The sequence below is a fragment of the Venturia canescens genome, chromosome 3 (genome assembly GCF_019457755.1).
Source record: "Venturia canescens isolate UGA chromosome 3, ASM1945775v1, whole genome shotgun sequence".
Lineage (NCBI taxonomy): Eukaryota > Metazoa > Arthropoda > Insecta > Hymenoptera > Ichneumonidae > Venturia > Venturia canescens.
This window is the reverse complement of record NC_057423.1, coordinates 11,219,790-11,235,615: the sequence shown is the minus strand read 5'-3', so window position 1 is coordinate 11,235,615 and position 15,826 is coordinate 11,219,790. Positions and strand designations below refer to the sequence as shown.

General features: G+C 40.0%; 2 protein-coding genes across 2 annotated transcripts in view; both read left to right on the top strand.

Moving 5' to 3' along the window:
* The window catches only part of LOC122407543 (uncharacterized), a 28,471-nt gene extending 20,179 nt beyond the window's left edge, over window positions 1-8,292 (top strand). The window contains exons 13-15 of the mRNA XM_043413837.1: window positions 3,170-3,327; window positions 7,224-7,483; window positions 7,671-8,292. Of these exons, the coding sequence (XP_043269772.1) occupies window positions 3,170-3,327; window positions 7,224-7,483; window positions 7,671-8,041 (789 nt within the window). The 3' untranslated portion in view covers window positions 8,042-8,292. The remainder of the gene's footprint in view (window positions 1-3,169; window positions 3,328-7,223; window positions 7,484-7,670) is intronic.
* A 3,242-nt stretch (window positions 8,293-11,534) lies between these two features.
* The window catches only part of LOC122407744 (uncharacterized), a 130,393-nt gene continuing 126,101 nt past the window's right edge, over window positions 11,535-15,826 (top strand). The window contains exon 1 of the mRNA XM_043414157.1: window positions 11,535-11,979. The gene's annotated coding sequence lies outside the window, so the exon portion shown is untranslated. The remainder of the gene's footprint in view (window positions 11,980-15,826) is intronic.

The following is a 15,826-nucleotide window of genomic DNA, read 5'->3' as shown; positions in this document are numbered from 1 at the left end:
TCATCGCACACTGCGTCAAGATGAATGAACGACTTAGTTTAAATAGACTGCCTGCTGAAATAAAAATTCGGTCAAAGGAAACAAAGCTTCTTCGAGGAAAAAGAAAATAAAAACATACTGAGATTGCCTGGGAAAAAAAGAATCTTACGGTATAATAAAGGAACTATTGGACCCGAAAAAGGTTCTCGTATAAAGACTTTTCGAAGGTAGCGAGAAACTGCTGGAATCAGAATTACACTCGAGCCGAAGGCTCGGCGGATAGTTTAGTCCTCACGTGCCAGCATCTCCCCATCTGTAAATGTATATAAGTATATCTGTGAGCTTTCGGTTTTCTTCAAATGGAGAAAAAAAAACGACGAAATTGACATCTACGGTTGATTCGATATATATAAGTTTGTATGATAAGGCGAATTTATCGATAAGAAGCCTTCGACGCGCATGGGGTGAAGTAAATGACGAAGAAGAAAAAATACCGATAAAAATATGTATCGTAAAACACAATCACAGCATTTTGACAGCCTTAGAAAGGCAAGATAAAGGAAATAAAAATTCACGCTTTACGTATCGTAGAATTCCAGGTATTTCGTTAGAGCTCTGGATTTTTTCTCGTGTTGATTTGATTTTTTTATTTCTATTTGTTTTTTATCGTTAAAGAGGATTTATCAGGTATTTCAGCATATAATCACTTGGGCATACGTTTATGATTATCCTCATTAGAGCGATGCTAACACGTCATTAATGCTGTGCTGTAATTACGCTTCACTGCCATGTTGAATTCGATTACTTTCGAAATAACTCGAATTTCAACCAATACTGCTTCCAATTCGAAACATTTCAATTGCGAATTTCACCGTATTCATTTGCGTGGAAAACGTCGTCGAATTTTACCGTGAGAATAGCTCGATGAGGCTGAATAAACGTGCTAGTTGCGTTTCTACCGTTGTACAAAATTTTTGTTATTTATTTAGAAAAGCAATCGGTTAAATGGGCAGATAGATTCTACAAATTTTCTCCTTTCTTATTTCAATGATTTCAATGACTTCGAGATGTTAAAGGATCTTGCTGAAAATGCATGAATATTCTATTTCACATCTGTTTAAAATTCAACGCAGGGAACATTAAGAGTCCAAACGTCATTGTGAAAAATTCGTGGGCGCACGATGAGTCTTGCGACAACACACCGAGGCTTTCAGATCTAAAAAGTAAAGTAGTGCTCTCGAACGTCGCAAGCCTTGGGGAATAATCGCGCTTCACAGCGAAAGGAAAAACCCGGACCTCGCTTCCACCGAGTATCAAACCTCCCTTGGGAAGTTTCTTCTCTGGCGCCATACCATTTGAGCCAATTTCCGGCTACGAGTCCATGAGCACCTGCGATAGCTCTGCTTTCAGCCGGATACGTGACTTTCCGGGTTTTCACTTCTGTCATGAAGAACCGAACGATCCTTGTGAGGCTTGGTTTGAACAATGACACTATCGATCACAGCCATTCTCTTTCCTCTCGCAATAAATCATCAATTTTTTTATTTTTCCCTTTAATCATATTCCCTCTTGAGTGTACAACGACGAGGCCATCCCACTTTTTTGTATCATTGTCTCCTGATTCGTGCGAGCCAATAGTCGAGTTTACATCATCGACTATTAGCCCCTTAAACATCTATGAACTTTTCAAGCAATCAAATGATTTTCATACTCTTTCTAAACATTCGACTCGCGAAAATTGTAAATAACCATTTGAGTGGACCTCTCTTGAAAAAATCGTGAGTTACTGAGTGGTCCGTGGACGACAGAAAAGAGAAAAAAAATTATTTGAGAGCATGCCTTCGCATATATGTGCCCACTGTTCAAAAATTTACTGTGCATTGGCTGTCACGAGTGTACCTGTTCAAAACCCCAGGACTCTACAACATGTGGGAAACTTGTTTTCAAAACTCCCAACCTCAATAAAATGTTCAGCCGAAAATATTGGACTGTTGAAAAGTTTAAAAAAAATTCATTCGACGACCGATCGGTCCGAACAATTTCTTTTCAAAAATTCAAAATCAATATAGAGAGTGATAGAGAACGCAGCCATAAAGGACTCATACAAAAGCAGAATAAATGCGGATTCGAACAGAGCACACAATTCGTGAATTGAAAATCAACAGAATTGTCTCGACCAATCCAACAATTCATAAAAACTTCGTACGGAAAGTCAGTTTTTCTCACGATTTCTATTTTCCCCTTATTATTGTCACTCTCAAATCTCATCAAAAACGACGTTCGCTGTATTACAAAATAAATTTCGATTAGTGAAAGATCCGCAAGTATATGAACTTTTCAAAAATTCAGGCCGACGAACGGTTAATTTGACGTTGGAAAAAGCATCACCCAATCTGCCTCAGTACGCGCCGAGTTTTGTGCAATTAACGTGAACGAATGCCAGAAATTTCTCCCCGTGCATTTTATCCTCTGTTCCGTCGAAACAATACGCACATTCTCTGTTTATCCGTAAATGAACCTGCGCGCTGCGCTATTCGTATTCAGCATCTCTCATATCCAGCTTTCCAGCAGCAGGTTTAACTTTCTGTTTTCAGTATTTATTCCCACATGCATAATATCCAGCATGCACATTATACAGTCAGAAAAATATGGAAAATAAATATACGCGGATATGTCTATGAGTGTAAAATTACATAAAAGTATAAGTACAAAGTGCTGACGTACATGTATCTACAAGAGGGAAGAATAAATAAGCTGCAGTGAAACCTGAGAAGCCCATTACGAGGGAGAAAAAGTTTCGCCTGTGGATAACGATATTTTATTATGGCACTCATTATTTTTCGCGAACGTCCACCACTTCTGGTACACGTTGCTATATCACTCGTAATAGCCACCTGTGTTTTATGTACTTGGCAAATTAGTCTTTCCTCTCGTTATCTTTGACGCGTTAGCGCCTCGTATTTTAATGAATTATGAGAACTTGATGCTCCTCGTCCTGCGGACAGCGAGGGAGAAATAAAAAGCATAAAGATTGTTCCACCGATTTCGCACGGTTGTAACAATCCCTGGACAAAGAAAAAAGCTGTCGATAAAAAATGTCACATTTTTGTTATCGTTTGTTAAGCACGGAATGTTTCACAAAGCACATTCGCAGACGCATATGTGAAAATGGCATTTTTTTTTCATGAAGATTCTTCAAGAGGCTGCCGCAGTCTTGCCCCAGGACGAGAGGGTTGCTATGCTAGATATAGTTCAAAGAGTATCCCGCGAGGCGTCTCGACGTCTGCGACGTACCAGCTGTCCCGATCTCACTGCCTCTGGATCTCCAAGACAAACATACACGCCCAGGTATTTATATTCATACATGAATGCCTATGTTTATCCATTCATTTCGTTTATTTTTCTTGGTCCCTTATATACATGAAATAAAATGTTTGATGAAATGTTTGCCTCGTTTATTCTTCACTTTCGCGTGTATCTCTCGATCGAATAACTATTTCGTCTGAGTTTTGCTTGTTTTTAAACGAGTTCGGAATAACGACGCGATTCCTGGGACGATTCAGAATAACTGAAGCTCAATTTGTCAATTTGTATTAACTTCCTTCGATTTAATTCGTTCTCGACGTTTCCAACAGCAGGAGATTCGAAAAACTGAAATAATTGCTCGATGAAAAGAGCTGGTTAATGTTTTGGAATCCATCGAAATGTTGTATCCATTTTGTCCCAATGAATATCAAGAGATTCGGTAGAGTCTTGGGACAAGTACATTGACAGCCTTGTCGTCTGCTGGCCTGAGGCTCTCGCCGAGACTATACTTTCTCTGAATAAAACGATTCGCGGTGGTGGGGGTAAAGTTGGCTTGTGATTTTCTTTAATTGCGAAGCTCATGAGCTATGTACCGCTTTGAAAATTGAACTTTCAGCTAATCAAGAAGTTCTCTGTCGAATGAGCCCAAAATCAACATGATCGGTAACGTAATTTCTGAGAAAAAACTTTGCACAGTTATTCTTTCGACGACAAGAAGAAGTTTCCCTTGATTCGCTCCGAGTACGAAATGCTGAGAGAAAAATTGTACGAGCAATGATTTTCCGTAGCCGATTCTTTTGATTAACAAATCAGTGCTTGGGAATGTCGTCAATCCAATTTGCTCCGGATAAGCATTCCGCATTGTTTTTTTGCCGCGATATTTCACCCCACGGTAACTCATACATTCTCAAGCCTTCCGAAAGCCCTTATAGTCTCGTAATTCTCTGTAACGCAATTTTCCTCCTCTTCCGTCATATTCGTCAACTGCGCTTTACGCTCAGTTTCGCTTGTTCAAGCCGAAGCGTTTTCTCTTTAATTCACTTCGTTTCTCGTCTCCCTTTCTCTCTCTCTCTCTCTCTCTCTCTCTCTCTCCCTCTCTCTCCCCCTTTCCTATCCGAAGCTACGAACAACGATGCGTTAATTAATCAAGAAGCTCTACAGTAAAAATGTCCGTGTCAAGTAACATCGAAATAATGAGCGTTACAGCCAACGGCAGACCGAATGTCGAAAGGGGGGCAGCGAAGGGGCGTGATTGTGACGCAACGTTTGTGTAGTTTAATATCCGACGAAACATGAAAACTCAACGAGCGGTAATTGATGAGCTTTCCGAACCTGGGAAAAGGGCTGCCAGGGGAGGGGTGAATATACGAGAAGCGGTGCGAGCTTAGGTGTGATACACGATTTCCCTCGCGGGCCTCTCCGACCCCAGATTCGTCCCCCTCCTTCTCTTGTAACATTGCTTGCGCAATCATGTTGAGTACTTGCATCGCGAGATACTACGGCTTCCTGATAGATAACAACCGGGAAACCTCGTCTGGCTCGTGTTTCCTCGAACGCGTTTTCTTATTAACCCTTCCTCGCGCCCCTCTCTTTACGCTTGCAATCTTGCCCTCCACGGCGAAGAATCCAACGACTTTTATTTTTCCAATTACTTCATTTCTCGTTCGTTCTTTCGTGTTGCCTGCTCTGGCTTGCAAGCTTTTCTTTCCTTTCTTCTGACACTTTTTTTTATGAATTTCGCAAATCACACCCTCATCCCCCAGGTCCAATTTGATTTTCATTTACAAATGTGATTCCGTCCCAACATCAAGTTGAAAAATGCATTTTAATACGGTTACGCAATATTATTTATCTAATTTTTATCTACGAAGTACGAAATTATATTTTTCCGACATTCATAACACTCAATTCCGTTTCACACAGTATAAAATCGGGGAGTCGGGCGAAACGGAACACCCGAGCAGAACAGAACACCCTGGAATTGTACAGCTTTATCATTCAAGAAAACTCGATAAAACTCTCACGTTTCTACACAATCATGCACGAAACTGCAATGATCAAATTTTTCAACTAGAAAAGTTTTTACCTTAAAAATATACAATTTTACAATTAATATTACTTCTTCGATTACTTATCCTCGGTCGAGAGAGCCAATTTTTATTTTTCATTTAAAAGTGCTCTCAATTTCCGAAAAGAATGGATCTTTTATCCAATGTTGAGTCTTCAACAGACCTGCCCAATGAAATGATCAAATTCTGCAACTTTTTATCAAAAAATACAAATTTCCGCTTTTCCGGAGAGGAGTTCTCCTCTATACCCGGCGTTTCCATGCGCTCCCATGCAGCAGCCTACCCGCAAATACGTCGTTAACTTGAGACAACATATTTAACTCCATTTGAGGTAAAGCCACACGTAATTGTCAGCTGGAATTGAGGCTGAATAATTCCAGGAATGAATAGCTCCGTGCGTAGGCAGCAAGAAGTTTCGATGCAAGTCTGCGCTTCCATGTTATTGCTGCATGTGTACGCTTTAATTTCGGACGAGTTTAAAGAGACGAAGCAACCTCTGACACTGAGTAAACGACCGAATATCAGTCTTCCTCTTACCCGAAGAAAATTCTTGCAATAATACAAGTAAAATCGTCGAATCCAACCATAAAAATTCACGATGATAGACCACACATGCATACTTCTCAGGGCACTTACGATAACATCCAGAAGAATTGATATTCCATAAACTCCAAGCGAACCTTCACCCCCCGAGTAGCGTGAAAACATATCGATGTAGCCACCCATGTGGTGTGATGAAGTTGATGCTTCAATCGAGATTGCCTTCGCGAGAGTTCCTCAAACGAAATTTAAGGGGATCTCGAAGTGGGTCGCGAACCACAGGACAGACAGCAATCTCGTGCGTTCCACAGGAGCTTTGAAGCAACGAAGAAACTCGGGCAACACGTATGTGCAGCGGGGATGAAATGGAGAATCGATAACTTCGACCTTATGGCATTTTATACTTTTTGTTTTTCAACGCTGCTCTTTCGTGACAAACTTTTGAAATTGAATAGGGAAAATCGATTTATTCGATAAGTTTACGGGGACGTAGGAAAGGATCTCGGGCATTTGAATTCAGATTTATTTCATTCGAATCAAACTGACGACTGGGAGGAATTTGAATAAAGACATTTTCCAGGAAAATTTTAATTTCAAATCGTGTGCGGAATTAATCACGTACGTCGTACGACGTCGATCGTATTTTTTTATTACTTTTATCGCAGCTGGATGAAGAAGCTAATCCAAAATCTGTTTGCCATGGAATTTTCTTCTTTTTACTGACCCAATGGCTTATGATTTCATAATTTTATGAATGTGTGTGAAAAGGTCGCAGCTTCAGCCAATAACGTAGCTTTGATATTTTGAATTTACTCCGAGTTGGATAAATACTTGAAGGCAAAATCGATCGGCTCCGATATCCTTATTTCTAATTTTACTAAGAGTTCTTATTACACCGTCAATCCCTTCACTAATCATAGTGAACATTTAAAAGGCAGAAGATTCGAAATAAAATCCAAATTGGTCGGTAACGCTTTCAATTAGGATCTACCGAGGCTGATCCTTCGCGGATTTACTTAGATTTGCGATAGCCACCCTCTCGCGGTTTCTTCGGAGGGAGGCCAGAGAATTAGAGCAAATGCCACACGAAGAGAGTTGGTGGTATAACCAGCTTTGGAACGGGAGACAAATTGAATCCAGTCAAGCTACAAGGATCTGCGATATTAAATCTCTCGCTCGCTCTCTCATTCCAGCCGAGGTTTCGTTTGCTTCTCATTATGTCCAAACGTTTATTTTAATCTTATCCTTTCGAGCGATTGGAGATTTTTTTTTCATTCAAATTGAAAAATTTGGCGATACGAAAAAAATGAGAGTTTATTCATTTAATAGATCGGAAAATCAAATTCTGGATCCAACCCCCGAACGCTTGTCTCCAAGCTCCAGACAGCGGAGGATTATCGCCGAACGTCAAGAACTGCTGCATCGAGAAATGCTCGAGATTAACGACACCCTTACGAGAGGACTTCGATCCAGGGCTCGACTGCCAACGTGGGACTCGTCCTCTGTCGCTTCCTGGACATCGTCGATCGGTTCGACCGGTAGAAGCAGATTTAGGAAGAGTCGTACACCCATTTGGGAAACTATGAGAGGTGAAAATCCATTTTAATAAACTCCGTTTTAATTAGATGATAAAAGTCTTGATGAATAATTATCTTCGGGACGCGAGGTGGCTTCGAGAAATTTTTCGATCCATAAATCGTCTTATGTTATCAAGTAACTCAACGTACCGTAGAAAATAAGATGGGAAAAATGGAGCATTGAAAATAATTTTTTCAGGCACCTCGCCGATGTGGGATCGCGTAAGTATCGATGAAAACTTGGCGAAAAGTTGTTCGGAGGAAATGATGAGTCGAGAAGAGTCGCCAAAGTGGAATTTGGAAAATTGCCGTCGCAGAAACGCCCTTGATCCCATCGACGACGAGAGACTACCGTCGTGGGACTTTCTTGAGACTGCGTTGAATCGTAAACTTGCCCGTTTCGAGAATCAACATGAGCATCGTCAATCTCGAGCTTCTCCAAGTTTTACCACCAAAAATTCATCCGTCGATTATCCTTCGATGGCTAACGCGAGTAAAGAGTTCCCAAGGGAAAATTTACAGCAGCAAAAATCGAGGAGAATCTCGAGCTCGAAAACAACGAACGAATAGAGCAGCTGACATTTTTGTTTTTTAATTTTTTAACAAAAAGCCCTTAGTCGACTGTTTGAATTTTATTTATTTATCATAATTTCAAAACGTTTCACTCACTCATTCATTAAGCCTTAAAAATTTTCAGTCAATGATTATCTAAGTGAAGAGTCGTATTGAAAATGAATGTAGTTAACACACGAAGCCGTTGATTGGCCAATAACGAATCAGATTTTCAACAAAAACAAAAAATAAAAATGCTCGTATGCAGATTTCGAATGCTCCCCCTTTTCTTTAGCATGGATTTCCTTGGCATATTTTTTCTCATGAAAAGTTTCCTCGGCTTAGAAAATTGGTAATACGAAATTTCTCGCCTCGTGTGTCTCTCGCGGTAAACTATATACGAACCCTCGTCAATCCTCCACCCACTCTCACGTCCTTGGTCATTTATTCTTATTGCCACGATCTTGCGAAAGTGAATCCTCGTTGGATTAAATAGAGAGACGAGCATTCATGGTCTTGAGTCACGATTTAATAGTGATAAATTTCAAGAGACCTGTGGAGATTTAACGCGTCCTCGTATTTTCCAACGAGGATATGCCACGTGACCCGCATACAGATTTTTCTATTCACTGTTTCCAATACATGTTTCTTTCACGCTAAATATCAACCCAATTCACTTAATTGCAAATTAATTGGAATAAAATTGAGAAATAATAAATGAATCATCGTCAAGAGTACAACAAATCCTTTTCAACATTACGATTCATTAATAGATATTTTACTTTCCATTCTTACGTCCTTATCAACGGAGCACTGTCAACAGAAAATTTGAAATTGAAATGAAAACTTTGACGATGGAAAAAAGTTCAAGCAGTCCATGACCGAAAATCGTGAATTGGAATCTTCCGATTTGGCAAAGAGGAAAGAAAAGATTTCCAGTCGAATTTAACGTCTCGGATCAAAGTTAATCGAGGACATTTCTAAAGTGTGAAATGTTCAATGTCTCGACTGCTATACTGCAGCGAAATAAAGGATTAAACCAAATGAACGAAATTATTAATGTATCCCAATAGCAGTGCGATTTTTCGGTATATTTTGTACCAAGTATGCGCATGCTTACGGATACACTCTCGACAAACTGTAATGAGAGTCCCGCTAATTAAATGGGACTGGAAGCTCTCGTAATGTCTTCGTTTTGCTACACGCTCCGATAGTAAATTGTACTTTATACCGTGGAGCGTTGTGAGCCAGGAGAAATAACGACAGAGAAAGCAGCCCGAAAGAAAGAGTAAGCGCGAGGGAGGGCAAGATGGAAAGAGAGAAATCGTGGCTATAATATTATTGTAATAAGGAAATTGTACGTGGTGGGTTAGGTTGGCTGGAAGCTTTTAATGAAACCGTTCGCCTCACGTACAGCCGTTGTGTCTGCGGATGTGCCCGACACGATACGGACTCGTTCTACTGTACCACAGTGAGAAGAAGCATCCACACGGACGATCGATTTATCCGCACCGTCGAGCTGCTCTCCGGGCTGCCGAAGGCTACGTGAAAAATTGACGGCTCTCAAAATGAAGAATAAAGCAAAAAAGCGACGAAAAAAACAAGAAAAATAATAACCATGAAGAGAGGTACAGCTTCCTTCTGATAATGTCATTTCGAGTCGTAGCCCCGACCGGTAAGATTTTCCCGTCCGCCGAAAACCGTAATGGAGTTCGAGCGAGAGAATCATTTCGATGAATTATTCATTGCCACCATTGAAAGGCCATTTCGGTACTGTTACAACGATGTTTACTTTTTATCGGACATTGATTGAATCTTGTAACGAATTTTATTGCATTTTGAACATTTTCCTCGAAACACCAAATTCTTGTCAGTAGCAACGATTTTATTATCAGTTTTTCTATCGAACGCTACGAAATTATGGTTTTGAGTGCGATTGGAAAGAGTAACGAATACCTAACGAGGTTCGTTATTTCCGTGATCTTCTTACACTTGCCAATATTCTCGAGATACGTCGCCGAGAATAATGAAGCAGCGATTTTAGGATCGGGAGTTGAATTTTTTTGTTCGAATCGCAATGATCGGTTGAGCAAACTTTTTTTGTCTGCGAGGACCAGTGACCGAGGAGTGAACAACCGGTAATTGGTAGCTGGCCCGCAGCCAGTCAATGCGGATTTACGAGGATGAACAAGCTCTTCAACGATTCGTTATTAGATTTTGCTTTTAGGTATACACAGTGAGCCGCTTATCGAAGTTTGCTAGGATTTCGATCTCTCGACTCATCCTCATCTGACGCCAAGTGCACGCTGCCTTTTTATACCTGTATGTATTATCGTGATACGCCACACCCGCGCACTCGATGGCCATTTTTTCAAATAAAATCAAAGCGTTCCTTCAGGACGGCTATAACTACGTTAAAACTCGATTTGTTTGTATAAATTCGCGAGGAATACCCCCGGGAGATATCGTTGACGGTCTGATCATGTACATAGTTTATGCAACGAATCAATAAGTCAGCGAGATCGGTGAAAAAATATCCAAGACGACGAGAAGAGACAGAAAATTCTCAGACGAAAGCCATCCGGCAAACTTTCCGTCGAGCTTTAGTTCCTAATTGGATTAAAAATTCAATGCATCTTATCGCAATTATAAAATCGGGACCTCGCTCTCCTCTTCTCGGTCGACGAACGCTGTTGATTGAATTATTTTCAGAATACAAATCTCCTGCGAACGTCAAACTTCATCGATTAATCGCTACCATTGTGCATTCTAAGATTAAGTGCGTTCACGGTTCAGCGGCCCCTTAAAAAAACATCGCGAGCTGCTTGGCATTCGATGGGCTGATTGCACTTCAAAGTGTCGATTAAAAATTGACAAGCTTTCAGCGAAAATGATTAAAAGAAAATGAGCATTCGTATCGTGTCAGAATTTTCAAAATGGTTTTCGTAATTTTTGGAAATTTTGACACAAAGTATCCAAAAAGATGTGACAAGCCTCAAGTTTTCGAAATATCCAGCGCACTTTGGGTTAATATTTGTTGGAAGCAACGAGGAAAATGATGGTCCAATGTTATACAGCACTTGCTCTCGAAACGGCTGAGCTCTGTAATTCCATTAGGAAATCAAAAACTCTGGAACGCCGCGCGAAGGTCAGTAATTTGTGACGCCGGGTATTTCATCTCTTGTGAAATTTCGCGTGGTCATACAGTCCCGTGGAATTCTCCGTAATTCCGCAAACGCTGAGGGAACGTTTTGATTTTTTATTTTTTTGTTTTATCAAAAGCTATGTATATATTTGTATTTATTATCGTTCCGGCTCGTAGAGTCACACTCTCTGTGTTGGAAACGCGTTCGCATGTTCACTCGTAAGGAAAAAAAGGCTAGGGGGGTTCGTGGGGTTGGCCGGGTTTCCCTGTTGTCGCGGCGGGGGTTGAAAATGTGCGCGCCAGCGCACTGCCGCGAACGTTGTAGGATCTCAGTTTCGCAGCCTCCCTTTCGTGGTCCGGTATCACCGCGTCACGAGCAGAGGTGTGCCGTCCGTTGTGTTACTTCGCGCCGCGCTTTCGCGTATCTCGATCCCTCCGTGCTATTTCACTCGGACTATATTTCAGGAGTAACAAGTTTCGAATAAACCGCAATTGGCCCGTTTCGTTGTATCGTCATTTTCCTTTTTTCTTATCTCAGCTCTTATTTTTCCTCTTCACTTTGTTATCCTTCGTTGCGACTATTGAAAAACGGTGCAACGTTCGCTCATTCGGGAAATTGACCAGCTTTCATCATGCCACGAATCAAAGTTTTTGAAATGTAACCAGAACGTAAATTCGCCAACGAGACCAAGAAAAAACATGTGATTCTGCGGAAAAACTATTTGACCCTTCCAAGTGCGTCAAGACGAAAAGACCGGAGGGAAAAACGAGGGAACTTACTCAATTCAACTGTGCAAAACTTCACGCGCTTGTAAGAACACTTTTTATTTACGGAACACCGTTACATGTGTGTGTTTCCGGTTTTTATTCAGTTTCATTTCGTAGCTAAATTATGCATTGCATCACGTTCGTCTGACTCTCATTTTGCAACGTTTTTTTCAAGCATGTAACATTTGGAAGTTGAAACATATGCAATTGAAATTTTCTACAATGATCAAATCTTTTGAAAAAGTGTATAAGAAATTTGGCCGAGAGTTGAGCCAAGATTCAAGGTTTTCTCTATCTTCTGATCATTTTGGTGGAAAAAAAATTCATTGCTCTCAAATATTGCAGACTTTAATGTTGGCTGCATGTTGAGATCCTGAAAAATTCATTGGGCTTTATTGATGTAATAAAAAGGTACGAAACTGTGCCAGTTTTCTTGGAATTGCTCAATTACACAAATCCTGCACTTTTATTGCATAATCGATAGAGCAACTCGAGACGAAGCAGAGAGAGAGAGAGAAAGAAAGAAAGATGAAAAAATATCAATTTCCCCTGCGTATTATTAGCCCGTTAAAAAGCTGAGGGGGGATCTGATATTGCTTAATTGCGTAACTAACTTTTACGTAATTGGCAAATTAGTGGTTCAAAGCGAATATGAAATATGAAGTCGGTGCGAGGAGAAACTCGTGCGTACTTTCGTTCGCGAGCTCTTGATGTGTCGAGATAATTTTAAAAATTTAATCTCACACTGCTCAGGCTCGCGTATTCATACAAACAATACAATCCACACACTCGTGGGAATTTATGAAAAGAAAATGCGAGCTGAACAGCGACAAGGATGATGCACTCGGAACGAAATTTTTGCCCATTTACACGAGCTTGAATATGCAATATTTCTCGAATTTTTTTTCCCCGTTAATTCCGATCGATGGCTGTTTATGATGAGTACTTTTTTTCACATCACTATTGAAAGGAAAAAAGGAAGGGCATAGGCAAAGCTTTTCGTGCGGATGATCTGTCTCGTTTCGAGGGATGCGCGATGTTCCAGCGGCGATGACCCACTTCCATTTATCAAACCTCCCCCGATATAGAACCCTCTTATTCTCCCTGTACACCAAAGATTAATATATACTCGAGATCTGTACGTACCGACGAATCATTTCATATATCAAGCTTATGCACACAAGTTTTTTCCTCGCCATTTCGATCGTCAATATACTGCTGCATCAACAGTTATTATCCAATCTTATTTCGCAGTAGCTCAAAGTTGCCTCTGAGAGAGCCTTCTCTCGTGATACAAATCTGACGAACACGAAACGTTCAAGATTTTGCAACGACGAGTGTACTAAGTTCCGATGAAAATGATCCAATGCGATGAGAAAACAATCATTTTTTGATTTTTTGAAAATTGCAACTTATCCAAAAGCTCAGGAAGAACGATTATTTTTCTGCTTCCCTGATACAAGTTCCTGGGGGTAGAAAAAGTGGTGGGCTGCGCGTTTGTGGAAGTTCCACATTCACTGGGTAAGCCGACTTGACGTGAGATCTGGAAAAGGCACGAGGGCTTTGAAAAGAGGCAAGAAAAACCAGGGGAATTACACTCCGTGATTTTCTCCAATGTATAATTCCTCTATTGATATCACTTGTAACATGTTACTCAGTGGACAAAAGTTTCTAGTGATAAAGAAGCTTAAAAGCAGACATTTTGGCAATGAGAATTTTCACTCCCCCATAGGAATAAGAGATTCACTTGGCTCTCGTTCAAACACCAATGCTACACAACATTTTTTTAATGGTCGTTCCATCCACACGAATAAATATCAAACGCTGCAAATTCTCTCTGCTCCAAAAACGTACTCATCCAATCGATATTTCGGAAGTGCCATTCATTTAATTGTGCGAATACGTATTTATGAATAAAAAATAAATCAGAAGCAAATCGACGAAAAATATGAATGAATCCTGAAAATGTGCGATTATTTATTTATTTATCATTCTGCCAATGAAGAGAAGCCCAGAACTCTGTTCAGAACTTCAAACGTATCGTGTGGTTTTAATATTTTTTCAAACTACCCACTAAACACCATGCTGGTGCCATGAGTTCGTGAAACCCCATCTGTTTTACGGTATTCTGCAAATTCAATGTAGGAAGCATCGTTTGTGGAACAACCGAGCCTCAAAATTCACATTGGCTTTTCCTGTAGCTTGAAAATTCGAGGGATATACATTCAATTAAGGAAGTTTTAGGAAAATGTTTCTTCCGTTGAACAACATATTAGAGGGTACACTAGGGGGCTGGGCAACAATTAATTTTAGTTCAGGTACATAAATCCTCATATATCTCTATACACAGATCCAAGTGCTATTACATCACAGAGCGATGCAAGGAGAGGGCGCAAGGGCGAACGAGGAGGACGAGAGAGAGAGGGAGAGCCTTTGCGTTGACTCGGCTTCGGAATAAGCTATGTATGCAGTAACCCCGAAGTTTCATCCCTTCGGACTCATCTGAGTGCATTCGCAATTAATAGTCGCTTCCCAGAGTGCTCCACAGGACAATCGAATTTATGTTGTCGTAGCGTCATGGACTTTCGTACCTATACGTACCGGTGCAAGTCATAAACACGTCATAACATATATCTATGTAATAATCTACATCAATACAGATACGTGACCCTGAATGCGTATATCGATACACGAAAATGCGCAAAGACGCATTAACGCGAATTTTTATTCACACGTAACTGCGAGTGTGGAGGGTTCAGAGCGTGATTTTAATGTCTCCTACAACTCTGGACAATTAAGGATGTAAAAGCGGTTCGCACTAGTCAATGGACAGTCTTTGACGATATTTTTTCAAAGAAATTACCACGGGCAATCATATATAGCGCACAATATTATTAAGAAATCTTGTAATGATTTTTTAATGGTAAATATAATACTTAATTTCATTTCATTAGGAAAAGGATTTTATGCAGAGTTATTAAGACGACTCGGTAGTGCATTGTGAAAAGTTTACGTCTGACAACATCGGACGTAGTCAGTTGACAACTGAGGTTAGAGCTTGCCATAACGACAAAAAAGTTCTTAGAGCATTGTGCAAATTTTTTACATTTATAGTTTGTGCGACGTTGCCACAACTTCACGGGGTTATGAAATCCTGAGGTTCCGTGAGCATTTGTCGTCTTTAACTTTATATTTCTAATTCAGATGTCCGTTGACCCCCTTTTTTTAACGAACCGTCAAAATCCTCAGGGTTCAATGCATATAATAGACGTTTTTTATGATTAACATTTGATACAAAAATACATCAAATTTCGAGTTATACAGGCTTCGAAGTCATCGTGGCTACATATGACACGTAAAACTGTGTTTTTATGACTAAAAATATTTCGATTAAACAGTCGTTAAGAGACCTTGAAATTTAACAGAGATTAAGTTTTAAGCTTGGACTATAGTATACAAAAAAATTAGAGTGCCATCTGAAATGGAGCCTAGTGTTTATACACCCTTAAATGTAAGTGGAAAACGGTGCGAGCGGAGTCAACGGTAGGATCTGAAAATGTTAAGTATGGGGATAGATTCGAATATTTATTTATCTTGATTGATGAAGAATACTTATGGTTCCTTCATTTGAAAAGATTTAAATTCAAGTTGTTTATTTCGAATAAATCATAGATTGAGGACAACGAGTTAGTATTAGAATTATACAAACTCACTAATCGACATATGAACTCCAACTAGAATTTTGTGAGACGACTTACAGGAGCCAACGTAATAATCGTGGTTCGATCTTTTTGCATGCATGGGTATATCGCTAACTAATAAACTAAGTAATTAAATCAGACACGGTTACCTTATGTGTGATCAAATTTAATAATTGAAATTGTTTCACC